Source organism: Varroa jacobsoni, unplaced genomic scaffold, assembly GCF_002532875.2.
Source record: "Varroa jacobsoni isolate VJ856 unplaced genomic scaffold, vjacob_1.0 scaffold_1428, whole genome shotgun sequence".
Classification (NCBI taxonomy): Eukaryota; Metazoa; Arthropoda; class Arachnida; order Mesostigmata; family Varroidae; genus Varroa; species Varroa jacobsoni.
In genome coordinates this window covers 430387-456480 of record NW_019214330.1, presented here as the reverse complement: position 1 = coordinate 456480, position 26094 = coordinate 430387, and the positions used below count along the sequence as shown (strand labels likewise).

The 26094-nt window shown below is 40.2% G+C and overlaps 4 protein-coding genes across 7 annotated transcripts in view; 2 read left to right on the top strand and 2 right to left on the bottom strand.

The window, feature by feature from the left end:
* The window catches only part of LOC111269970 (myotrophin homolog), a 29480-nt gene extending 24704 nt beyond the window's left edge, over positions 1-4776 (top strand). For both annotated transcript variants that reach the window (XM_022849932.2, XM_022849933.2), the window contains exon 5: positions 2863-4776. In XM_022849932.2, the coding sequence (XP_022705667.1) occupies positions 2863-2958 (96 nt within the window). In that variant the 3' untranslated portion in view covers positions 2959-4776. The remainder of the gene's footprint in view (positions 1-2862) is intronic.
* Positions 4777-6181: 1405 nt separating this feature from the next.
* On the bottom strand, positions 6182-18722 carry Nup205 (nuclear pore complex protein Nup205). The gene is made up of 10 exons (XM_022849953.2): positions 18277-18722; positions 15273-15451; positions 14796-14941; positions 14133-14445; positions 13460-13612; positions 10759-13104; positions 10061-10317; positions 9285-9815; positions 7907-9062; positions 6182-7481 (listed from the first exon to the last, which is right to left on the bottom strand). The coding sequence occupies exons 1-10, from the start codon at positions 18614-18616 to the stop codon at positions 7122-7124; spliced, it is 5781 nt and encodes a 1926-aa protein (XP_022705688.1). The 5' UTR covers positions 18617-18722; the 3' UTR covers positions 6182-7121.
* Positions 18723-19010: 288 nt separating this feature from the next.
* Positions 19011-20185, top strand: LOC111269986 (cytochrome c oxidase subunit 7C, mitochondrial). The gene is made up of 2 exons (XM_022849954.2): positions 19011-19259; positions 19901-20185. Exons 1-2 carry the CDS (start codon positions 19152-19154, stop codon positions 20018-20020), a joined length of 228 nt encoding a protein of 75 aa, XP_022705689.1. The 5' UTR covers positions 19011-19151; the 3' UTR covers positions 20021-20185.
* Positions 20186-21023: 838 nt separating this feature from the next.
* The window catches only part of LOC111269984 (uncharacterized), a 10372-nt gene continuing 5301 nt past the window's right edge, over positions 21024-26094 (bottom strand). For 2 of the 3 annotated variants that reach the window (XM_022849951.2, XM_022849949.2), the window contains exons 2-7: positions 25456-25586; positions 24758-24925; positions 24193-24407; positions 23061-23672; positions 22344-22648; positions 21024-21808 (exon numbers count right to left, since the gene is read on the bottom strand). In XM_022849951.2, the coding sequence (XP_022705686.1) occupies positions 21745-21808; positions 22344-22648; positions 23061-23672; positions 24193-24407; positions 24758-24925; positions 25456-25586 (1495 nt within the window). In that variant the 3' untranslated portion in view covers positions 21024-21744. The remainder of the gene's footprint in view (positions 21809-22343; positions 22649-23060; positions 23673-24192; positions 24408-24757; positions 24926-25455; positions 25587-26094) is intronic. The other variant, XM_022849950.2, reaches the window with a different exon arrangement.

Here is a 26094-nt window from a genome sequence, read left to right as displayed (position 1 = left end):
ATATATGTGTTGCAAAAAAACCAATCCAACTTGTTCAGTTCCTCATATAAATAAATTAGAAGATCACCGATCGCTCCGTAGGTAAGCACTTGGAGAAATCTGGTGCACCTTCAAAACACTTACAAACTAAGTTAAACAAGTGTAACAAGCCAAAATTGCAATTTTGGATAATTCAACTAAGCTAGGCTGGAAAACACAAGTTCTTTCACTTAACCATAGAAATAAGAATGAAAATATGTAGTCTATATACCAGTTCGTCAGCTAACTCGTTAATTCTTCTTGCTAATGTCTCTTCTTTTATAGGAAGCCTGACTCGTTACAATCACAAGTCTAATAGGTATGTGACGCAATATTAGTAAATACCTAAGTGAAAACGTTTCTATTGATGCTTCTTCATCTATACGTTTAGTACAATTAAAGGCAGCGAGAACGGAGAGAATTGCCTTTAGATGTGTTGATAGAAAGCTAGAAAAAACTGGCAAGGAATCTTCGAGTGTTGGTAGAGAATATCGAAAAAGTCGTCTTTACACGGAAGCTACAATTCCCCAACTTTTTAAGACCTGGGCAGTTAGCTAAGACGTAAGAAATGGCGGCTGGCAAAAGTAAAGCGTCGACTCAGCATAGTAGTATACACTAGCCAGACTCAACCCTTTACAACTGGGATGTGTTTTGGGGAACGCTGGGATGTGATATGAATTCACGACCCGAAGGGTTGTGCATGAAAAGACATTACTTCGTAGAGAATAATATCTACACCAAAAACGACGGCGATAACCTGTACGTGTAAAAGAAACTATCTCTATTAAAGCATATTGAGGTGCCGCTTAGGTTCGAGGCCTTCCTAAAAGGATTTGAAAAATTGTTGCGGTATAAGGGCTTCGTAAATCACCTTGTTGCAGTGTCACTACCTGAATTCATGACTCCTGTGAGGCTCGCGAACGGTGAATGTGTTCATGTATGACTGAAGCGGAGTCATTAGTAGGGCAGTTACCATCGCATTTGGTCATGGATGTGCGTTCGTTCGATGTATCGGATGGGGTCGTCTCGCAGCCACGCATCTCGGACTTAATAACAGCCTGAAAATTGAATGCATTAACATAATCTGGACAACAAGACCTGCAGAGCTTTTTGTGGTACTTTCCGTAAAATTACAAGGGCCTAAATGTAGGTGGTCTCAGAAGGAATTCTGCCTGTACAAGATTGTCACAATGATCAGCAAAGCTCCTCATATCCTAGGGTTTGTTATGCTGAGTATTACAGCGCCTACCAGTAATATATTAATCTTTTTCATACTAACATATACATATATATTATGCGCTGGAACTAAGACGTCTACATAACTAGCTATAATATGAACAGCGTGCGTTGAGTAATGTCTAACCAACATAGTGCTTCTCAATAACGGAACTGCCAAGCTTCCTGATTTTTCAGATCTATAGCTTGCTTTATACTATCAGAGCATCAGTTTCACCCCACGAACTTACAATTTTGATAAAGTTTTTAAAATGAGATGAATTCACTTGGTCGCATCGCGCAGATCTTACCAAAAATAATGTAAAAGTACGTACGTGCAGATCCATGTCTTTGGATCGTAACCTGCGTGCTAAAGAGATTGCATGAAAATTTCAACAGATTGAGAAAAACTTTTAAACGGATAACTTGCATGTTCACGTACGCTCGCGCATTATAGCAATGGTACCCAAAGGGATTTCACTGAATCAATGGAAACATGTTGAAACAGGCTCCTTTACAGTGCTCCTTTCGTTATTGTACAATAGTTCGCGTGTCTGCCGCGAATGCGCAGAGGTAAGGCCGAAGCGTGCACTGTTTTCTACAATTGCAACTTAAACATAGAAAAATAAAAAAAAAAAGTAGAACAGGAGGAATAATCCCGTACGGGGTATGATGTCCTTTTACTTTGTTCCAAGATTGGATTCTGGTCAGTACATTGTAATCTGAACTGAGGATGTGTTTTCGTCCGAGTTTCGAAACGTGTACTGTCATCAAAAGTAATACGCTTTTCGGCCATTGGTAAGAGACTATTGGAGAATGATGTCGAAATATGTTATCGAAAAAGAGCAATATAAGCCTTTTGCGAGACTTTCCATGGTGGAATACTGAACGCTGCCTTTCCTATGAATTATTGTTGTATTACTCGAACAGTATCTGTTGATACTTCTTGAAGCGTCGTCATTTTATGCCCTTCATATTATTCTTCATGCGCACGTTGCTTGAGCTGACGACGTCGCATTTCCGGCTAACTAGCAGTTGGAATTAACCTGATCAGATTCGCGACTCGGCAGACAGTTGGACATGCCTGACCTAGTAGGCAAATATGCGTTAAGGAATTAGGTAAATAAGCTTCTAAAAGTAGTGGCTTCCAAAGTTTCGTATACGTTACTTTGTTTAGATAGGAACGGGTCAATGCTATGCGGATTCTTTGCCGCGCAGCCATTTAGACTTCAACCTGAAGTATACCGTGCAATATATTTTATAAGTAGCATTGTTGCGTTGGTACCATAAGTTTTTTGTGAAAAGACCTTGTTGTCTACAAAAAAATTGCTTTCATTAGAGTTAATAAGCAAGTATGACGATAAAATGTATTTGATACTACCGACGAATTCTAATCAATCAAAAAATGTGTCTAGAAATGATTTCACTGCATAATGTTTTTACACAGTATAGTATTATATGTGATACAAACACTAATCGACGCTTGGCTGCATAAGCATACGTCATAGTGAAGTAATTCGTGAATGTTTAATAGTTTCCACTTTAATTGTTTTTTTTCGGCTTCCAAAGGGCATTCTCTATTACGTTTTCTAACCGCAATCGTTCCGCAATTCTCCCACTCATTTCCAGGGGGCATCGATCACAGACAAGAAGACGCCAGACGGCCAGAGCTACCTGGAAGCTGCCGAAAAGCCCGAGATTCGAGCTCTTCTTTCCGTACACTAATCGGGTGTTCATGACTATAGGTTTTCGACTTGGCAGGAACTGAACCTTGCTATCTTCAGAAGATAGTGGTTATGACAAAGATGATGATTCGTTCAGTCTTTAAAGAATTTTATCTTACCTAGGAAGTATTTCTAATATACAAATATATCCAGTGCTGCAGGTGTGTGATGAGCGAAGGGCACAAACAATTGGTTTACGAAAGGCGTGTTTGCGTGGTGCGAACATCGGCCCAGTAAACCTAGATACCTATAACGTGCGAGTTTCCCCCAGTACGAAAAATTATCCCTTTCTCACACTAAGTATTCTATTGATGATTTATGTAATATGTCGATAATCAACTGTGGATATAAAAGGTGACTAGCAATAAATGATGGTTATGTCTACATGATTCATAATTATGAATCATGCAAGTTTAACAGCTGATCATAAGCTTGGTGGGCGTTCAAGGCGTGATATTAATAGTGCAAGTCTTCTGGAAGGCACTGTGATGAGTAATGTTTCTGTCGGCAATACATTAGCGAAGAGTAAGCTCTTAATGGCTTTTTTAAAAGGGATATACCCCTTAGGTGTTATCCACAATCTGCTTTAGTCGTCATCTACTCAAGAGCTCAGTGGCAATCTATTGATCTACGAACCAGCTGTACCCTTGATTTTATTGTACTTTAATGTTGAAACCAATAGCGTATTACACGCATCACAAGTGCAAATGTAATATAATAGACATATGAGAAACGAGGCTCAGGTGGGAAATGATCTGTTGACTGATGTTACGGATTTTCGCTTAATGCACTTCGCAAGTCGTATATGGACAGACAGTTCTTTACAGCTCAAACCATTTAACAGATTCACAAGTATATGCTCGTAGAACTTAACATATAACTGCTAGCCGGCATCATTGGTATGATGCAAATGATTTAACGTTGTGTTTTCTAAAAACAAGGTACTTATTTATGGCAGTGCACACGTGACGTAAGAACTTGATGAAACCAAAATATGTATAAGCAAATGTGATGATTGAAAGGTAAAAATACGGACCAAAGGCAACGTATTACTGCGCGTTCTCTGTGACAGCACGTTGACTTTTGTTTGATCGAGCTTCGAGAATTACATATAATCAGAAAAATTTCGCGTACATTTCGTCCATAGATTCCAAATGATAGGAAGAAATTAATCCGCTAGTCCGTTCGTAAAATCGAACCGTGGGTGTCTTTTGGGCGGTACCTGCATTAATTCGTATTTTTCATGCAAGCAGAACTCATAGTTTGCCTTTGATTAAGAAAAAACAACCCAAATTGCTTATACGTCTCGTAGTTGTTTCTGCTTGAAAAATATACGTCTATCGCAGCACTGCCGCTGATCGCAGTAAACAACTTCTTTTTGGTCGCCTGCAAATCATTCTAACCACATGATCCGTAAAAGAAAAAGAAGAAGCACTATAAGCTTGTTAGTGAACCCGAGAATTTCATATTTTAAATGAGCAGTCGGTCTGTATCTTCCATTTGAGAAGCTAATTATTTACATAGACACATACATGAAAAAGGTTTCAGTAAGTTTGGACTGCTAGAACTCACGAGAGGCAGACGCCCTAATGGTAGAAATAGGATCTCATGCCTGTTCAGTTTGCTGACGAGCGCTGCAAATTATGTTCAGAAGAGATACCCACTACAAACAAATAACACTAACCAGTGTGTCAATGTGATCCGTCACGTGTTCGATCGATCGGATATTATATCGAACATCCAACGTAATTTTATTTTCTTAAGTAGGACAGAATAACAACGAATAAATATGTCGTTCCACATTCGTTTTAAACACGAATATTGTCTACGAGTGTTTTCCTTTTTTGCAGACATTGCTAAATTAGCACATGAACTATGTGCGAAAATAGGTCTACCTTCTTTCCTTGCTGTACTATACATACGATGACTTTATAAAATAGGCAAAAGCTCCAGTTAATCGACGGTTTCGACAAGAGCTTCGCAGATTTAAATAGTTCAAAAACCCGAGAATTATCGCGCTGTACCCTACGTTACTTCCCTTCTTCGGTTTCATACGACAATAAGAGCAATTTTTTTCGCCCCTCTAATCGCCTAGAGATTCAACTTTTCGGCAAAAACCGCCCATAACTGTATCTTTCAGGATTCAACAGCAGTCTATCTTGAAAGGAAAACTAGCAAACGTTGATCGTTCTACATACATCTTCCCATCAGCCCTAAAAGTGTGAGGTTGCACGAGGCAGGGTAAGCTCAGCTCAAAAACTTTTTGATTTCTAGAAGACTAACTCGATTGTTAAGTTTTATTGAAACTGAATCGACGAGACGCTTTTCGACTTGAGAGCAAACCAATAGCCTTAACTGGGACTACAAAATCTGGTTAATTTTTCGACGCGACATTCTACTACCAAACATCCTTATCCTCAAACATCCTTTTACTTTCCGAAGGCCCTCTTAAACTTGAAACGTGATCGCATTTCTTAAATATAACAACGTGAAAATGTTCAGACGCTTGAATTTCTTACGGAGAAATTCATAGAAAATTATTACATTCTCTAGATGTGCACTGATACCGTCAGGATTTTTACGATTCAATGTAATTTGTATATTCAAACAAAAATTTCAGAACTAACAATGTATTTTCAGAAGTAATTTCCGAAAAAACAGAACTAATGTAAACCGATGTTCAGGAACAATTGTATATTGATCACATTGGAAATCTATCGCATCATTTTTATTATTGAAAGAAGTTGGTTCGTTGGCTGAATGCAGCCGTAGTTGTCACATTCAAGGAATTTAAACATCAATTCAAATGTACTCATATAGAAAAAGATTAGTTTTCCCTAGAAAAAAAGTTCAAGCTTAAGTTTAACTCGGATGGATTTCTTAAACACAACCTGAACTACTTTTGTCTATATTTGTTTGCTAAAATTGCACGCTTCTAATGATAGCGAAGTAGCCCTTGTCTTAGCTAAGTAAACCTAATCGTAAGGAAAACTTACTAATTTGACACACAACTGTTGCGTATCCATGTATACTTGTCAAACATGGGCTTCTTCTTAAGCAGAATAAAAACAGGAGTCAGTTATTCCATCACTAGGTACAAATAATACAAGAAAGATATCTAAACGCAAGTTCGCATGCGTTGAAGCGTAAATATTGTAATTAATTCGAATTCAATTTCTACTTTGTTATAGAAAATAAGACTCACACTGAGGAAAAATCCCACATTACTTTCTTAAATATACATGGCATTACATTTATTATGCATTATTATGTGAAATAGCCATAAAAACGTATCGGAACGTAGGACTGTTGATAACATACATATCATTATATATGTATATACTTTATAGTTTTATATATATACATGAAAAACCGATAGCACGAGGATATTCAATTTCTATTTATTCTTCTATCTATTCTTTGAACTGGCTCCGTTAGCTGCCAGTTCATTTTTTTTCTAGTTTGATACAATTTTCGACGTATATTTTTCATTTGTACGTTTATTATTTGCCGAAGCTAGCATAAGGGTAATTTCTCAAATGAGGTATTCTTGCTACATACTTAATAACTTATTATGATCAACACGGAATCAATATGCGACTTCATATTCGGCCACACTATTGCTTACTCTCGCTCAGTCAAAACATGATCCGATTCATATTTTCCCTAACTCTTAGTTAAACGTTCGTTTATTATAATTTCATAATTATCTATAACATACGAAATCAACTCCGATATTTCGTTGACGCTGTCCAAACAACTCACCGTCAATGACCGACATTATTTTTGTTGTCTACCTTTATGTGTCAGTAGTTGCAAAGCACACACATACGTTTCGGGTGTCGATTTTGGCATTGTCACTTCCACCACAGCGATATTTATCATGGAAGCTTCTATATACGTCAAGTCGGACGTATCGAAATTATAGCGTGGCCTCTACCCATGGGGAAATACACGGGCCGCCATAGAGAATAATGAAAGTAGACTGTGCATTCCTAAACACCAGGGCTGTTTCGATGGTGATGCCCGCTGCTTTCTCTTCCAAACAGGTGGACTGCTTTTTCATTTTGAAAGAAAAAACCGTGGTTTATATAAACATCTATAGGATTGAAGATACTTCGCTGGAACATCTGGAAGGCCGTAACTAGCCAGTTCAGTTGTCGATTACCGCGTTAAGTCTTTGAGTCGCCGAACAGATGGGTCGATGAACTTCTGTGTGCTGAGTTTTTCGTTTTCAATAATCAGTTGTGCCTGATTTAGTCGACGGAAATAGCTATCAGTAAACACGGTTCTCAACGAAGCCCGCATCGCCTCAATTTCTTCGCTGGTGATGGCTGGTCCCACACCTTTACCAGGAATCAGTGAGCCCCTATGGTCGCCCCCACTGCGAGTCAACTGTTCCAGTGTCGTTTCGTGCGGCGGGATGTAATGCAGCAAGTAGAATTCCAGATGCCGCCACAGAATATAGATCATCTGTTCGATGATGGACGCCATCAGACCAACCTGGCAATTGAGCATTTTCACCTGAAAGGTTCATAACGAGGTGATACACACTCCTTTATAATGCAGATAACAAAAATTTTCTTAAATCAACTCGAGCAAAAGCGTTGTATCTTGAATACGTGCGATCTATGCCACTGTTGTATGTGTTAGGCCATCTAGGAGTGACTTGTACATGGGCACATTTGCTAAAGATATGACATATCAGTCGTTCGGATTGCCATCAAACAAAATTGCACCCAAAAATTGACCCCTTAACGCTACCTCTTTGTGATTATTACCAAAGGCGCGTCGCCGCGACATTAGTAAGGGAAACGAACGTGCAGATAAACTACACAACAGATCGGCCACTAATAATAATAATAATAACGATAATCAACACTAACTAGGACTTGAAAGCAATGAAACCATTAACAAGTATATCCAGAACAGAAGCGTTTAGAACTTACCTCATTAGCAAGAAAATCGCGTACGATGCTCTTCTGTAGCGACGTGCTTAAAGGAACGTTTCGGGTATCTTCTGGCAGCATCTCTTTCAGTTCAACTGCGGTTAATTCGTTGACTTTTTCCAGCTTCTGGAATTTGTTCTTCTTTTGTTCAGTCGCCCGCTGTAGATTTTGGACGAAGGTTGTCAGCGAATAAACAAGTAAACCGAGTCGCAACGGGCTAATTGGCTCCTGGCCGCGTTGGCCTACGTTGTATCGTTGTGGCGTATCGCTCGCCGCCATTATGTTCGGACCGAACAATAGATAACACGCCTTGCGGTCGTAGATCGTGGGCGCGAGGAGGTCAGCACAAGAATGCAAAATGCTTTCAATGATCTCGAGTCGAATAGTCTCTAACTTGACGTTTATGTTCAGTTCGATCGCCCACGGCAAAATCGCCAACATAGTTTCGTGCATTCGGTGCATCCGGCCCTGGTGAACATCGCCGACAAGATGTGATCCCGCTCTAGCAACCACCTTGCATGTGTAAGCCATCTCCGTTAACGCCGACTCACTCACATCATCGTTATGTCTCTGCTGAAGGATGACGATGAAGATATCGCTATGGGCCATTAGGAAATTCTGTAATTGACTGATACAGTCCTGATTGTTGCATTTTACTGCGGAAGATATAGCGCAGAGGAGTTGCATGACGGGCGCAAACATTTTCTGGTACAACTCACTTCGGCTGTTGGAAAGGACGGCGCCAGTTAACACACCTTGAGTAGGGTTGGCGGGACGGCGCTGGAACGAGCCTAGTTCGGTGAGTTTGTTGATTAGGCCCGAGTCCAGCAGCATGCGAGCGCCACGTTCACACTTCGATACCCGCTGCAGAACATTTACTTTCGACACGAAAAGAAGAATTGGTTTGTCATCGCCCCCGCCCCGTTCGAGTAGTGTGACCATCTCACGATCGTCCTGCACTAAGCTTTCGATCAAATGGGTTAGGTAACCTTTGCGGCTGATGTAGTCGAGCCAGGCTCCGGTATAATCGGTTGATAGAACGTCGTCAATAAGCGACAACGCTACCATGCGAATGACCGTATGGCCGGAGCACACATCTCGACATACCACTTCCCTAAACGTATCACCGTACGAATTGATTTTGTCTGTAGTAGATCTGTAAAATATTGCCAAGGCAATAGAACAACACGTGCACACATCATGAGCTTATATAGTAGAATTTTTAGAGATTCGTCATTCGACTAGTGAAACGACCTTGAACGACTTAGAACTAGTATAGAACTTAGTCAAGTTCTATACTTCTGTCCTGCCCCCTATCTACCCATCTCGATGCAATTTAAAATGTCTGAGATATCTTTGCAATTATTTGTTGACATACCTTTGCAGTTTCTCATGTGCGTCATTTGTGTTGAGCGCACGCTCTCCAACTGATCTTCGAGCGCCAGTAATTTCCTCGTCATTGGGAACTTTGGCAATTTTTAGAATATTGAGGAGCGAAGCGTACAGGTTGCTGCGAGCTAGCTGTTTACTGATCGGGTGCCTCATTAAAGCGTCAAGTAACGAGCGAACGATGTCCAGCAGTTGTCCAGCATAGGCGTTTACTTCAATCGTGGCTCCGATGCCGTTGGCATTCGACTCATCTTCTTCGAAAATGCGGCTGTGACTACCAAAATATTTGATGAGTTCTGCCAACGCCCTCATGTTAATGAGTACCACCTCAGAAAGCTGTGTAACTGAATCGCCGCACTTGAGCGGATCGTTGATCAACGCAAGCAGCTCTGTGGACACTTCAAGTAAAAACCTCATTTTTGCTTCGCCTCCTAGCGCTTCCGTGGTGCTAGCAACGACAATTGTACCGGCTACCTGGCGCCACGCGTTTAAGCATGTTTTTCGTGCATACTCGAATCGGCTGCAACGCAGACAGATTTTAAGCCTACTATGATGATTAATGTTAAATGTAACGGGTAAATTTCTTATATAACAATAATTCAATGTATTTGCAATTGAAGAAAGCCCCTGATACTTTGGCCATCACTAGAATAAGATAGAAACGCCTGTACTTAGATATCATTACGAAACTGCTTTTCAGAATGTCGTATACTTCTACTTCTGAAGCTGTTTGCTAGCAGAGAAGCTAGCAAAAATGTGACTCACTTTTTGGCGTTCGTGAGGACGGCAGTTTTGATTATCTCTGCAATTTCCCTATTTAGAGCTTCAACGCTACCAGATATGTTAACAGCTTCGGTGATTTTCTCTAGAGCCAAATAATCATGAAGTGCAGATATATCCACGAGTACGGGCCCATCTGGATTCTCTGAATAATGGCATCCCTGAAGAAGGCGATCTACTTCTGCTTTGTCAAAATGGACAAAGTACGGAGCTTTAACCGTCGGTATGGACACCTTGATGATCTGCAAGAAGCATAGATAGTCTAACTGTCAGTACGGAGATGAAGAGTAACAGCTGTTTGTGGCATGTAGTAATGGTAATAATAGTCTAGAAGCAATCCAGATATTATTAACTACTTAATTATTCTGCCACTTTGAGATGCAAAAGCACATCGTTCGCATAAAAATATTAGTAGCTACCATTCACTGTGGCACAAGCTCCGTTACATTAAATATATTTAATTAAGAACGCGTCTAGTTCGTTTGTCTATTCAAAGGTAGTCATGTCGCTTCACATATACGCTAACACTGAAATCTTGAAGCACATAACAGAAAAAAACGAAAAGCAAAATATTTTGGTTAACTTTAGACATAGCTTTCTCTAGACCGTATTAGACGCCCCATTAAACGCGAGCCTACTAACGCAAGCGTCAATGAAACAACTGAAATATCCTGTGCTCTTACCTCATCTAGAATGCTCAGCAGTTTTCTCCTCAGGGGTCTTTGCATTCCATCAACTGCGCCCTCATCGTTGACAAGTACGCGGACAATTTTTCTCATATGACCCACGTTATGTTCGGCAGACAATCGCAGATCAATTGCGATTACTTTCAGTAGCCAGCACTGTTGCATAAGAATCTTGCTCGCGAGCATCCCACCCCCACTATCACCGTGAACAGTCGGGAAACAATCAAGATGGCGCTGGAAAAAGTTTGTCGCGCTTCGTATATAGTGAATTGTCGCTTTGCTGGTATGCACATTATAGCAAACCTGATAAACGAGCTTGAAGCATAGTTCAATCAGGGACGCGCTGAAGGTTGCAGGCATTTCCGCAGCCAACTGGAGCAGAAGTACGGTGTTGTGAAGGCAGTTTTTCTGCGTGCCGTAAACGCCGGGCGGCTGGAGCTGCGTCTCCGAAAGTGGCCGGGTCAGACTGAAGCCAAGCAGTAGATGGGCTACGTTTGGTACACTATGATGTTCGAGACACTGCTGAATAATGCGAAGTATTGTCTGGGCTATTGCTGTGCGAAGCTGGTTCTCGGACCAATCAGATTCTTTTCCCGGAGGCGGCTCTTCGTAAGCGGGCAGGTCGAGGGCGCCAACAAATCCGTTCAATATAGCTGTAAATTCTTCGTTCGTCGTCATCGTGAACGCCTTTGCCAAATGTTCAGCAAGAGCGCTTTTTCGTGTCAACAGTAGAAGGATGCGAGCCGCCGCAAGCGCCTGCTGTGGGAGTTCTTCGAAGTACCCAACGATTTTACCGAACGACGCGCAATAGTCCGCCCGATTCGTTCGCGGATTGACACCCTTTAGCAAAACGTCAAGCTGAGAGACGATCAGGGCTGAGTTCGAGTTGCGCACTTCGCACAGGAAGTTCTCTTGTTGGATAAGCGCTTGCTGTATGATACGGAGTGCAAGAAGGATTGCAGTTTCCAGTTCTTTCTGTTCGGGCACGTTCTCATCGCTGTCTACCACAAAAATACCCTCGACAATGATCTTCAGAATTAACCGTAACAGTGGGCCGTTCTGCATCAGATGTCCAAGAAGATTGTAGGCGAGATAGGCGCCATTCTCAGTCGTGTTTTTCACGATGAGTGTTGTCGAATCATTGAACAGAACGTTATCTGACACACAACTAAATTTTCGCAAAACTTTCTCCATCACCTTGAGACAGAGGGACGCAACGATCCAGCGTTCTTCCGGTCGGTTGTACGACCGGTTGAGGAATTTGAGGAATACCGAATCACGAAGGTAATTCATGTATGGATCAAAGCCACTCTTAAATACTGGGCCGCCCACAATAATCGGTAGTGGCCGATTGGTGAGCGTGTCAAGCAGTCGTAAAAACGCAATTGTTACAGGATAGAAGCCAGCACGACTCTCAGCCTCTTCGAGGTCCATCTGCATACCGGGTTGTGGATGAACGTTGACGTAAGTCGTCGTCGGTACGAGTTTAGCCGCTTCCATCAGCTGCCACACCCGTAGGGCACCATCCGGGGTGCTAGCAAATGCTGTGAGAACATCCACGCATGAGGCTTTGAACTGAATCGGCAATGAACATCCTAGCAACGCGACAAACAAAACAACTGCATTATAATTAGGATGATCTGCAAGGGCAGCACGGGCATGTTCTGCATGGCGGATGAGGGCCGCTATCAAATCGAGTGCAGCACAAAGTCCTCGCACCTCATGGGCATTCAACTGAGCACCCTGGCCTTTCGACACATCGTCGGTACGAAGTTTCTGATGGATTATGTGGAGCATGTTGAAGATGTGGTCGAACGTCACTGTAGCCGGGCCTTGCTGGTTGCGTAAGACGTTATAACAAACAGAAGCCGCTTTGTGACTTTGGCAAATTGTTGCCAACATTTGACAGTATGGTATGTACAGGTTGCCTGGCATAGCACCGGTGAACTCTCGTTGAAGAATGGCAAAGTTGTACAGAGCAATGAGTCGGGGAGTGGGACGGCCATGGGTGTTAGCGGTCGTTTCCTGCGACCAGAATTCTTCTATCAGAGGGGTGGCGAAGGTAGCTGTGCGCATACCGTCCGAATCGAGATAGAGCAATGACAAAAATTCCAGTAAATGCTGAAAGCTTTCGTCACCCTCAGGTGGATTCACACCGTGCTCATTTTGATACATAACAGAGAGACGGCCATTGTGTTCACCCTGCATCCGAAGAAACCGCATTCTGGGCTGCTGTTTAACGATGATATCAGTTATAAGGTTATGCCAAGCGCTCATGAAAAATAGGTCCGTATGAACTGTACACTGTGGAGGCCCGATAAGCTCAACCATGTGACGGAATACCTGCAATGAGGCAAAAATGAGAGGGGTGGGGTCAAGCGACAATACGAAACAGCAGTCGTTGACAAGTGCTTCTTTATCAACATTCGAAGGTCATCATTTCAAAGCCCCTTGGCTACAAAAGCTGCGCTAACGAATGTAAACTCTTAAGGGCGCAGTTTTAGTTAGCACTCTTCTTCAGTAATTCAAATTGATAGAGATGCAAAAACTACTTCAGATTATCAGTCGGTATGTTCATTTATAAACGACCGCCTTATAGCGAATTATCTACAAATATATGAAAATTAGTTAAAAAGCCTCATCAAAAACAGCAACATAAACGATTAAGCAAATTGAATTTAAAGCTAAAACGACTTACCTTGTCTTTTATAATCGTATCAAGCTCTTTCGAATTATCTGGTAGCAATTGTTGAATTTGTGCCGGAATCTCACCATTATGGGTGTATGCCACTTCAATGCCATGGAGAGCAGTTCTTATGGCCAGTTTAACTATAGGCTTCACAGCAGGAGTCTGTTGAATTGGAATAACACAACAGATTTTTTTTTTATTAGGGTTTCCATCCAATGAACAATGGCTACTATTCTACGACTTCGAGCATTTTCGATCCAGCCAATTCAGTTAACAAAGCAATACCTTTGTTTACCGCCGTTATAGGTCCCATATCTAAAAATGTTTAGGCATCTTTACTGCTGTTTAGTACTATCGGATCTGTTTGTAGGGTCACCAAAATAATTTGAAATTATAAGCAGGTTGAAACAATAGTTAGCTTAATACGTCGCATAGGCCAACACAGGCAACCTGACCTAAAGATCTGAGTGCGAATACACCAACTCAGAGTCCCAACTTTAATGCATCAGCCACTCAGATCTACCGCTAAAAAGAAACCATTAAAGAACTTGCGACAAGAGCACCACGGCATTCTTCCAATGCAATTTCTAAGTGAAAAGCGTATTACACTAGCATCACGTAAGGCAAGAACATGATGCCAAAGTGCGTCGTTTCCCCTTTTTTATTTTTTTGTTCTACTTACCTTAAATTCTTGTCGCTCCTCCATCACACGAAAAAGCCGATCAGCCATATCCGGATGACGAAACAGACAACAAGCCATAGGATCGGCATTGGCCTCTGTTAAGGTATGCGCACTGAGAACGTTCAGCAAACCGGTTAGAAGTACCAACCCCGGACGATTGAGATAGCCAGTTCGGGTTGTTTGGCATTTTGCTGAAATCAAATTTAACAGTTCAGTCGCACGCTCCCCCGAGACGGGCTGTTGCGAACACCAGTAGAATACAGTTTCACAGAGAAGGGCCTCGATTTCGTAGATACTCTTCGATAACATACGTCTAGAAAGTAAAAATTGCATAAACACATTCATATTAACCACGCTTTAAAAACACGTTTTACGTTAATTAAATGAGTCATAACATTATAAATATCTTGAAAATAGCAACAACAACAACAAGACATACAGATGGAACAAAACGTTTCTAGCTCTTACATGCAATGCAATTTGCGTTGCAAATAAATGTAAAGTAATGCACACAAGAACACGTTTAGTATGCAGATGTGCATCGCCTTAATTCAAACCTTCTACTAAGCAATTTATCAGCCCTCAGCTGTACTTTCTGTATACTTCGTTCATAGTTTCGCTTTGCTTATTGGAATTAAAAAAATAATAAAGCGGAATAAATACCGGAACTTAGCATTGTCACTTGTGAGGCCAGCTTTTTCAAGGGCGCCAATTTTATCGGCAACGTTAAAATTTGACAGCCGGTCCATTATATGGTAAAATAGCTGGTGCTGGACCATAAGATCAATCATTTGATTGTTGAACCTCGCCTGAAAATCGTGCATAAAGAACAATATTCATGTTGTTTCTGCCTAAACATTTCCATAACTGCGTACAGCCGTTGCTTAAGCCGATCAGCAAGTAGAAAACTCTATTATTGAAAAACACTGTGCCAAAATTTTCTAGCAATAGGCTTACAAACATGGATTGCAAATGAGCATTTGTTGACTTCGAATGGAAAGATCTGTCCTGTTTGGTTGGCAACTTAGTAAATTGTACGTGTCAACGAAGAAAAATAAAGTGAAAAAAAGAAATGACTGAATACTTTTATTTGAGGAGCTCAGGGGTTCAAACCACGAGTAATAAATTATCATTGCTTACTGCGAGGTTAGGTGGGAGCATACTGTGCCAGGATCGTCCACTCGTGATGCGAACCAGATGATGGAGTGATGAAGCGAGTGATTGTTGCCCATCGTAAAAGAGGCAGACGGCAACACAGGCTCGTGGAGTGTTCGGAAATGTTGGCAATTGTATATCCGCTCGTAGAACAAGTTCGGCCGCTGTTGAACCGAAGTGGCAGGACGTGAATAAAATAAAAGCAAGATCAATGAGTCTCAAAGTCATTTTCTTTAAAAGTAGTCACTTTAAAGTACGAGACGTCTCAGCAAGCCAGATCTGCATCAATGTGTTAACAAACATGTCGCTTCTCTGCTACTAACAGATTGGCGCTGCATAAAATGATGTTACAGTTAAATCGCTGCTAAATTTAGGTTTCACTTAAGATATACTAATTCCAGCTCCTCATCAGAAGGCTGTAAAAGGCATGCTGACAGATTCATGCAGTACTACGATTGATTACTTACAGTCAATCACGTTAAACAGAGCAGGATATCATGGAATTGAGCAGATTCAAAATATTCGTTTTACTGGACAACCTAGACAGGGTGAGACTATCGAACTCGACATAATAAAGCTAAAATAACCTTTGCTTACCGGCTGCAATTAACCAAAATCTATTCGACAAACAGCTGTTATATCACAACTATAATAACAATAAATGTTCCCAAGTTTTGAGTGACAGCTTTATTAAGGCTCCAAGTTAATGGTTAAAATTTCGTTGGTCAAATTTGCACACTCAATAGCGTTGTTCAATAGTAGTTATTTTCCGCTCTTAAATACATCGAACGTTCCTAGGCTTGTAAGCATGTCTCGAATTCAAGCGCTCATTGTAAACGTTTTTCTTGGCTTAAAACTAGGAAGAAATAACACTTCACCCTTGTTTATGGTCACATTTGTTATACCCATCTATTTAATAAAAGTATTAGTGCTGAAAACGACTTCACTGACACCTTTAATGAAGCTGGGCCTTTTGCAGTTTTTAACGTCGTTCTTCTAAGTAAGTAAGTAAATTGTCATACGGGAACGCTTGTGCAATAGTTCGTAAAATACCTCTTGTTGGAATACTATGTCCAACTGATTATGAGTTTTCTTTTTGATAACTGTTCACAATCTAAACCTACCATATAAGGAGCACTGGCTCTATTATTATTATTATCGATTATTTATAGGTTTTCAAAAATTGCTATACGACCGGAAGTTCCCGCAAGTTGGTTATGTAAATCGAAAACCGATCCCTGTGGAAACCTATAGGACTGGCTTTACCAGGTGTCCGAGTAAATCAAATCTAAACCGTTTCAACAAGAAAAGTTTTTATTATGCAATACTTGATTTTGTTATAGAAAAGAAAATTACGTAATCCAGTGTGGCCACAGACAGCAGGAAGCGTATCGACGATATCTACGCTGTGGTAACAACTTACAACGGGTAATCGGGACATGTTTTGTAGTTCTTGCATTTAAATTTTTTTCAGAAATTAATTAGGGAACAATAGGGTTAAGTGGAAGAAGAGATTGTAAAGACCGTTGTTTCTCTGATAAAGACTTTAAAACGCTTAAACGCTTTAAAAATGAATATTCTCAAATAAGTAGTATTTTGGATACGGGTCAGATATTCGGCGGTACAGTTCAAATGATTGAATTTTGCTTTTCAACCAAACTTCAAAAAATTAAGCTATTTAAAACGATATTTTTTTAAACTTTGGTTTAACTATAGGTACGTAAGATTATTAACACATTGTTCTACTACAGTTCTACTTGTCTCAAAATCACGTTTTGCGAAAAAAAAGAACTAACTAAATATTGGGTGATCATACATAGCCGCATTGCATGTTACGTGGGCTAAATGAAGAACCACTATATAGGGCAAGATAAACAATACAATCACTTGCCGAAAAAAATATGATATATCGTAATTGCTCGTAAATAAGCTCTCGTATGGATAACCGCAGTAATTAGACAGAATTCAGTATACTCAACATGGCTTTGGAAAACTGTGTGTGCATTGTTACTGTAATACTCTCATGCAATTCACAAAATATGCCAGCGTTCGGTTAACATTCAAAATCGAACTTTACACAGCGCAGTTCATGTAGACATATGACAAACCAACCCTGACCTTAAAAATCAAAAGTATCGTCTTTTCTAAAGTCTTTTCGGAAAGTAAGCATTTGCTATCTGAGTTTGTTAAATGATTAGTAGCCCATATACTTCACCTCTAGCCCACCTCGTAGGGCTATTCCGGCTAATACGATAGGATTTTTAATAACCTTTTTTCGAAAATTAATTAATATTGTGAGCCCCTTTCTAGACCACGATATAGTGACGCCCTTGGCAATCAGAAGCCTACCAATACATTAGAATCAATATTTTGATGCCATTTTCGACATTACCCGATGCGTTATCCAATATATACTTCCGTAGTTAAAGGAACTATTTATGTATGATATAGAGTAAGAATGATTTACTTGGTGACGAAAGTACAACTAATATGAGAAAACAATTACGGTCAATAGCCGCGCCTCAATACTCTTATCTACTCGTTTTAGATCTTTAAGAGTGTCAATCTTTTGTATACAATGAACCAATTAATATATACTGAAAATCATCCGTCGCAAACCTTCTAAACCAACTCAGTCGCAACGAGCACGCCCTCACGTACTCTCTGCATACGATTTAATAACACACTTAATAATGCCTCCAAGCTGGTTCTTATTTTCAAGCATTTAGCTTTACGCAATAATTATCTTGTTCTTTGCTTATGTCAAAAGTTTCTAATGATATTTAGTTTGTATGGACAATATTTCAAAAAGCTGCTGCCGCTGCTTCTAAAAGTTTCGACAAAATCCTATTAACCTAAATATATACTCAAAACAGAAATTATTAACAAATTGTTCTACTATAGTTCTACTCGTCTAAGAATCACGTTTCGCGAAAAAATAATTCGCCGCCCTCTAGTAATTGTTACTGTAATCGCCCATTATACGTACCTCGAAATTCGTCAAGTTGCAGTGCGTCACTCACTTTGAGGGTATCCCGTACAAAATCTTCGGTAACACGATACGGATTACTTCCACCTGCTGTTGTCCTGATTCCGGTACTTGTAGCATGCTGCCTTATATGCTCTCTGTGGTCATGATTGCATGGAGGTTGAGTGAGCACTGAAAGAAACTTGGCGCGCTCTGCTGGCACAAGCTGCGGCAATTCTTCCAACGCGTTTGCTTGTCCAAGAATGATTGCGGCTTCTATCCTTGTCTGCACACTTTTCAACGGCTCCCATAGAAGTGCGTAGTTGGCGTTAAATACATCTGCCCTAGGCTCGAATGCCATTTTTCACGATTCTCGTGCGGCGGCAAAACGATTTACACCAGTTGCTTCTCGCCGTAGCCCGGCGCTTTCAGCACCCGGCGCACGCTGAATACAAATTTGGTTCCTAGGATATTTGGGTTCGCCGCCAAACAAACGCCGGTCGAATGGCGGGCACCTGGAAATGGCCAAATTTTTTTAAATGGCACGAAGGGAAGACAATAAACGACCACTTATTATATCAAAACTAGAACCTTTTCTAGGTCATACATTTGGCTACGATACAGCTAATTGGGCGTTTTATGTTGAAAAAAGCCGCGATTTCACCCTGACAGACGCCCTCCATATACTTCCGGGAGTATTTGGAGGGCGTCTGCTACTACCGCTACGGTTTGTATCCTTCTGTTGTCGTCTGCTCGTTTATTGTTTTGGCTGTAAGCGGAGTGCCCGACTTAACCTTCGGCGGAAAGTGCAGTTGCTGACTCTGTGATTTTAGGCCCATCTCTACGGTTCTGTGTTCAGTAGTTCAGTAGTGGTTCGAGTTCTTGTAATCCTAAAGATGCTTGTCCATCGACTCCGTCAGAGCTTTCAGAAGGCACGGAGTTTCACGACATCAACTGTCCGTCAAGGAGGACATCATGATGATTACGGTGGCCTCCCCGGAGATGTACGTCGCATACGTTTTTTTGCTTTTATTGAATTAGTTTGTGAGTTTAAAGATTCACTCAATTAGAGCTATTCAATTCTGACCGTTTTCGAGTAAGCCTTTTCGGGTCGCACTGAACGTTGTATCAGGTAGTAGTTATTAGGAGTTAAATAGACCAACAAATAATGAATTCGTTTACACAAATTTATTTATGCATCTAACCAGAATGAAGAAACACGAATACAAAGCTTGAAAGACTAAATCAAACCGCTTAGCGGCTGGCTAGCCCAAATATGGTTTACTATTGCAACAGTTATAGTAATTATTATTTTTCTAAACATTTCGACAGGGATAATACGTTTGAAATGTATACAAATCCATTTATTTACCTGCATGACTTTTACTCCTCACTATAACCAAATAGAGAATGTAGTTCATGATTCGGCCAAAATACTAACGTTCCACATCGCCAGTGTATGCAATGTATACAAATTAAAGATTATAAATGGTAATCGAATTGTATACAAAGTCCGTTGTTTCGCTGGCATTATTAGAATGCGCTCCTGTTTCTTGATACTTCTATACTAAGCAAGTATTGTTATTACCAATGATTGCAAAAGAATAAACTCATGTAATCGGTTTCATTGTTCTCATATTTACAGAATCTGCCATTTTCAATCAAGAACCCATACGCGCTAACGCTGAAAATGGTTCTCTTCTTCGGAAGCGCTGCCGCGATTCCTTTCCTTAACGTACGCCACCAGCTTCTCAAAAAGAAGTAAACATCAAAATGTTCGTTGTCGAAAACGATATCTTACGAAGCTTCTTTCAGCCTCATCAGCTGAAATATACAACAGAGTCAAAAATATATGAAGTAAAGAATTTAGTGACTTTAAGGAATTGCTTGTAATAAGAGCCTATTATATAAAGATTTTCAGTAGCCGTGATGATAATTTGTTTTCCTTTCTTGTAGATATATATTATAAGAATTATAAGATAGTATTTATTCACATACAACTATAAGGGAGTCGTGGATTAACAGCAATAGTATCGTCCTTCGGAGGTAACATCAAGAAATAACTAGTTGATGCTGATGTTGCTAAATCCAGTCATCAAATCATAAGATAAATATAATGTCGAGCGGTCTTGCCTATCGTTCTATCTATATAAGTAGCTATTGCGGCAATCTTAAAATTAAATTCGCTGTCTAGACGTGTGTAGAGTTATGACTGTTTTCGTCTTTCTTACCTCGAAATTAATTTTATGTATACCTTTAGAAAAATGCTCCAATTCGTGAGCTTTTGCCGCCGTTGCTGGTGAGTAATTGCTAATTGTAGTTAATCAATACTTCGGAGATTTCGCCTAAGAGTAAATTTAATTTGTTCCATTTATTTCCTGCGATTGCTATTTTTGATAGTGATAAACAAGGTTATAAAATGCGTTATAATGCCCGGTTAGTTCTCTCAATAGCAGAGAGCCCGAATCTGTGGCTAGGGCCTCGCATTAAGAGCCACGAGGTCAGGTTTTCGATTTCACTTCAGGATAAATGGTCTCTCGTACATGCTTCCAAGGTGACCATGATATATTCAATTTATTAGATTATCTATTAGCTAATATATATATATATATATATATATATATATATATATATATATGAGTGAGGCAACAGCCTTTCGATAGTCTAATTTTCATTTTACATCTGCATAATATATATCTGTCAAGTGACTCTTGTCTCATACATATCAGTTTGGTTAACTAATGCTAATAAATGAGAACCTCACGCCATCTGGGTAAATTGTTCAAGATTGTATACAAAACCGTTTATTTATTTACAGAATCAACAATCCTTTTATTACTATTTCATAATAAAGTACATATTAATAGTTAAAGTACATTTGCACAAGGTTTTATCCCTATCCCCACTCTCTCCTTTTTTACACGTTTTTTGACACGTGCTCTTGTGGTAATGGTGTTGTGTTGTTAGTTGTATGTTGCGGCGTGGCCACACCGGAGATCTATATGAACAAGTTTTTCGCTTTTTTTACTGCTAGTCTGTTTGCAGTTTATTGCCGGGTCATTATTTTTTGAGGCAGGATTGTGGTATGATAAAAGAGTGGCCAAAGGGGCGCTCATCTGGTCCTCTATCGTAGTGTGCTGTGCCGTTCCATTTTCGAAGTTGAACAACTTGGAAGGATTCTTAGATTTAATAAGTTCTCGTCAATCCGACCGTTGCTAATTATGTGTGTCCTGATCCGCTCCTTTCAATCGTAAATGCTGGCCTGTTGCTACCTGGCATTTTGCGGCTTCTAATGTTCGAAAAAGCACTCGTTTTTTGTCCTCGACAAATGACCAGTGATCGCTACAATAGTGTACATTTTAAGAAGCAATGCTCTAATAAGTCAAGCAATAATGTCAACATTTTTTTTGACGATAACGAAAACCATAGTGACGTTCGTGGAACACGATCGTTCAATAACAACAGCATCGTAATGTTGAATTCCTAGTTTCATCCATCACGCGCACCAATCTCCTCACCATCAATCATGGTCTGAATAGAAAAGAGCCGCACCCTAAATGATATCAAAAATGGCACAAAACGACAAGAGATTCTGTGAAAACCTACTATATATTTAGACATACAAAGTCGGCATTACATGAAATGGAATGGTGTAAGTTATTTTTTTAGATAATATGACTTATACATGCCGAGGGGTACGTTCTTGACGGATACGGTTGTATTATCTGTAAATAAGATGATTTTTGAAAATGGCTACGATTCGGGACCGTAAACCGCTGACAATTCACAGTCAAAAATTCACAGATACTCTTTTAATTATAAGTAAAACGATATCGGCGTGTAGATTTCTTAAAATATCGTTCAAACATGTCACACAAAGGATCAAGCGTACTAAAACTTCGTCCTGATAGCTGGCCAAAAGACCATTGATCAAAGTTTTTTACGCCACTTAAACTAATTCTGAAAGCCTCTAATTTAACTCTTATTCTGGAGTATTCGTTTTGCCTTAATGGATTTTCCAAAGCCACAGAAACTGGCAACAACGTAGCTCGCTAATTATTAACTCAAGGTAAGATAGCAATACTTACGGATCAGTGGCCTTGCCGAGCTCTCCGAGACTGGCGACCTCCTGTGCGTGCTGCATAACGGAGGCTACAAAAGCCACATCTTCGCCAATCTCGAATTTTGAGTTGTTCTCCTCAAGGCAACTACCGGGACCTCCAGCGCTGCCACCAGGTCCTGCGCCAGCAGCTCCGCTCCCACCTCCCGTGGGACCCCCGAGTGATACAGATCGAGACGCTCCAACGGCTGCTGTTGCTGTTGCTGAAGAAACCGGCTCCGTTTTGATCCTTGCCTCCGCTCCTGCAGTTGACGTTGAAGGCTGCACCAACCGCTTGGAAATACAATAGTGGAGTCCAATATTAGTCAAAATACAAGAACTGATGCCTATTAGTTTCAAAAAGAGTATAATCAGGACAACAATATGGCTCAATCACCCCAAACACAAAACCTAAGTGACAAACGTTTGTGGTGCTGTTATAAGTTAGGTAAAATATTATCAAAGATAAATAGCGTTTACCTTTACCTTTTCTTTTTCTAAACTACCGTTATCTTTTTGTATGAAATTACATGTCATCAATATTAGGTAGCCAATACTGACATCAAAATGACTTTACAATAATACGGTAGCGCGTCACAAGGTGTCCAACATGTGTTTTCTTTGCTTTTGTATAAGATTTCCTTTCAGTTCTCCCGTTTACTGGTGTATGAGGCATCTGCTTGTCTCCTCGTTGTAGTCTACTTACCATATCTTCGGCGACCTCCCCGGGTTGTGTTTCGTCTTCGATGTCAACTTCCGTCAAGACATCATTGTCAGTTCCGTGCAACGATCCGACGCCCATGGCCATTGCCATAGCATTAGTAACTCCGTATGATGACGAGTCGTTTCCTGCATTTGCCTCATCTCGCTTCACGCGTACAATCAATGGGCGAGCTGCTTGTAGAGCCGCCATAGCTGCTGCTGTTGCTGTCGTCAACTGTAATAAATGAGGTGCACTTGCTGGGGGGTACATTGGGGCGGGAGCTCCGCTCATAGTGTTCATGGGACCCATTGTCGAAACCGGCGGGCAAGAACCGCCAACGGGACCAAGTCCGGCCACGCTGGCAATTGACGCCATTGACGAACCCATTGGATGCGTTGGCGGGGGCGGTGGAGGCGGTGCCATGGCCGCGGCCATTACGGGTGCAGCAGCTAATGCTGACAGGGCTGATGAGACCGGAGGATCAAGAACAATATTTCGGTGGGTCCGCATGTGAGCAGTTAGATGAGAGTTTTGCGCGAAAGCTTTGCCGCAAACCGAACATTCGAATGGTCGCTCGTTCGTATGCGTCCGAATGTGGTCAACTAGATGACCCGCCTGGATGAAAGGAAACAAGTAACATGAAACGATGCTTGTTTCTATTCCTATTAATTGAGAGCGACACCATAGTGTACTGGGTATAAATGCTATGTTAGAAGAGTTTGCCTCTTACAAATTAAGGCAAATGCCTCTTACACGTTAAGGGATAACGTATCCCTTGAGTATCTTCTATATTGTTCTATATTTCTTCTATAGTTCTGCTGTTTATTACCGCCATATAGCCAAAGGTAAAATTTGTTTACAGATTTTAATAGATATTAAATAAAGTAGTTTGTTCACGCAGTCTTTTATATCTCTTCTGATTGAGCTGGATGTAGTAGCTAGATACGAATAAAAACTCAGTATGGTAAGCAAAGGAAGTTTGAGCACCAAATGTTGTTGTAAAATCGTTAATTAATCGACGTACGACGAATCTTAAACATGCCGACATAATTCTCCCAGATTCTTTATGTCTACGTCTCAAAGGCAATTCGTCTGGAGTACATTGATTAGATACGTTTGTGTATTGAACGCCTACCTGCGAAAATTTCTTGTTGCAGAACTCGCACTGATGTGTCTTGCCGCCCTCATGTAACTTAACGTGGTTGTGCAGGTGCCCGGATTGGGTGAACTTCTTGTGGCAAATTGGGCACTGGAATGGTTTTTTGCCGTCGTGTAATCTCATGTGGTTCACTAAATGACCCGATTGCGTGAAGTTTTTGAAACAAACTTTGCACTGATACGGCTTTTCTCCTGTTATCGGAGTTGGAATAGCCACAGGGTTGCCACAGCACAAAAATAAAGAGAATATGATATGAAAAAAAAACAATTAACAGTGAGAAGATAATCACAAATGCAAAAAAATGCTTCCAATAACATTTTTAACGACAAGCTAGTCACTGATTATAAGTTTAATCTTCAATACATCCAAATATAAATAACAGAAAATATATAATACAAATACAATACTTTGTAGAAGCTTTGGACTGTATTTTAAGCTTATTTATTTATATTTAAGACTTAAAGTAAAACGGTAGTTAGTAGGTTCCGTCAATAATTTTTTACGAATGCACATCGCAACCACAGGTTAGTTATAGACTTACCGACATGGAGGCGTTCGTGATTTGTGAGGTGTCCACTCTGTGTAAACCTTTTGTGGCAATACTGACATTGATATGGACGCGAATTCGTGTGTGACCGGATATGAGATACCAAGTGACCGGCTTGCGTAAATCGTTTGTGGCAAATGTTGCATTCAAACGGGCGCTCGCCTGCAATTCAGTACAAATCTTTCTGTTATTGCTGCTGCTGCCTTTCTATTATCGCTGCTATGGTACTATTCATATATAAACTATTCAATTCAAATTAGAAATAATCTTGTTAAAAACGAGCGCTTTAAGAACTATCTCAGTGTATAAGACAGGACGGGCATGCTTTTGAGAAAATTATTCTCGAGATAATCCTAATTCGACGAATGAAAAATAAAATGTCGGTATAATTACAGGTATAGTTTTTTAGAGCGAAAGCTATATCTTTAAAAAAATAGGTAAACTACTGCATATTAGTTAGACCTGCCGGTGCAAACAGTAGCTCCAAAAATATGAAAAAAGCCTTCGATATATAATCTCATGTATAACAACACCAACATAATATTTCTCTTCTTATATAATTCGAACAGTAGTAAATAAAAATAAGACGAACGCGCTGAAAATCTAGAATAAAAATAATTCACACAGTTTGAGTGTTTCCTAATAATTTGTACTTTTAAAATATCTTTTGTAAAATTGATGAAAAAATTTACCTGTGTGTAGTCGCAGGTGGTTGGTCAGATGGCCGATCTGTCGGAACCTTTTGTGACACACCTCACACTCGTGTTCGCCTACGTTCCGCTCCGTTGTGGGCGCGCGCCTCCGTCGTCGTAAGTCTTTTGAGCTGAAATATTATTGGTGCTTTTGTTACAAACGCATGTAACTGCAAATGTAAAATATTCTCAGAAAATGCGACATATCTAGATTTTCTCGCAACATGAAGTAATTCCAAATGAAGCATTGCACTGGTCGCACTAGGTTTCCTTCAGTATACAAATCGATATATATTTGTGAATAAATCCCTGGTTGTGCGAAATAGCCCAACGTAGAAGATGGTATTGAATATATCGGTGAATTTTCCGTATCAACTCTTTAATGATGTGATTTCTTTGGGTACTAGCGAATTTCTCGGAAAGGGTGATTAGTCAAATCAGGTCTATAGCTTTTAACAACACCTGAATAATCTTTAAGATGATTTTTCTAAATTAAAGCAAGACGTCAACATATTATTTTATACCGATAGTTTATTTAAAAAAAGTTGCCTCAAACTTATTTTCTATTATATTAGTTAACCATGAAGCTATGCTTTTCTAGCTTCTATCGATAACGGTTCTTTCTCGAAATATTCAATG

What these genes read in the sequence shown, in the direction of transcription:
- Nup205 (XM_022849953.2), bottom strand. Translation starts at nt 18,616, where the DNA reads ATGGCATTCGAGCCTAGGGCAGATGTATTTAACGCCAACTACGCACTT. An exon ending in GTCCTCACGAACGCCAAAAA is followed by an intron (nt 9,816 to 10,060) that starts GTGAGTCACATT and finishes TCTGCGTTGCAG; the next exon opens with CCGATTCGAGTATGCACGAA. An exon ending in GCACATGAGAAACTGCAAAG is followed by an intron (nt 9,063 to 9,284) that starts GTATGTCAACAA and finishes AATATTTTACAG; the next exon opens with ATCTACTACAGACAAAATCA.
- LOC111269986 (XM_022849954.2), top strand. Translation starts at nt 19,152, where the DNA reads ATGCTTGTCCATCGACTCCGTCAGAGCTTTCAGAAGGCACGGAGTTTC. An exon ending in ACGGTGGCCTCCCCGGAGAT is followed by an intron (nt 19,260 to 19,900) that starts GTACGTCGCATA and finishes TCATATTTACAG; the next exon opens with AATCTGCCATTTTCAATCAA.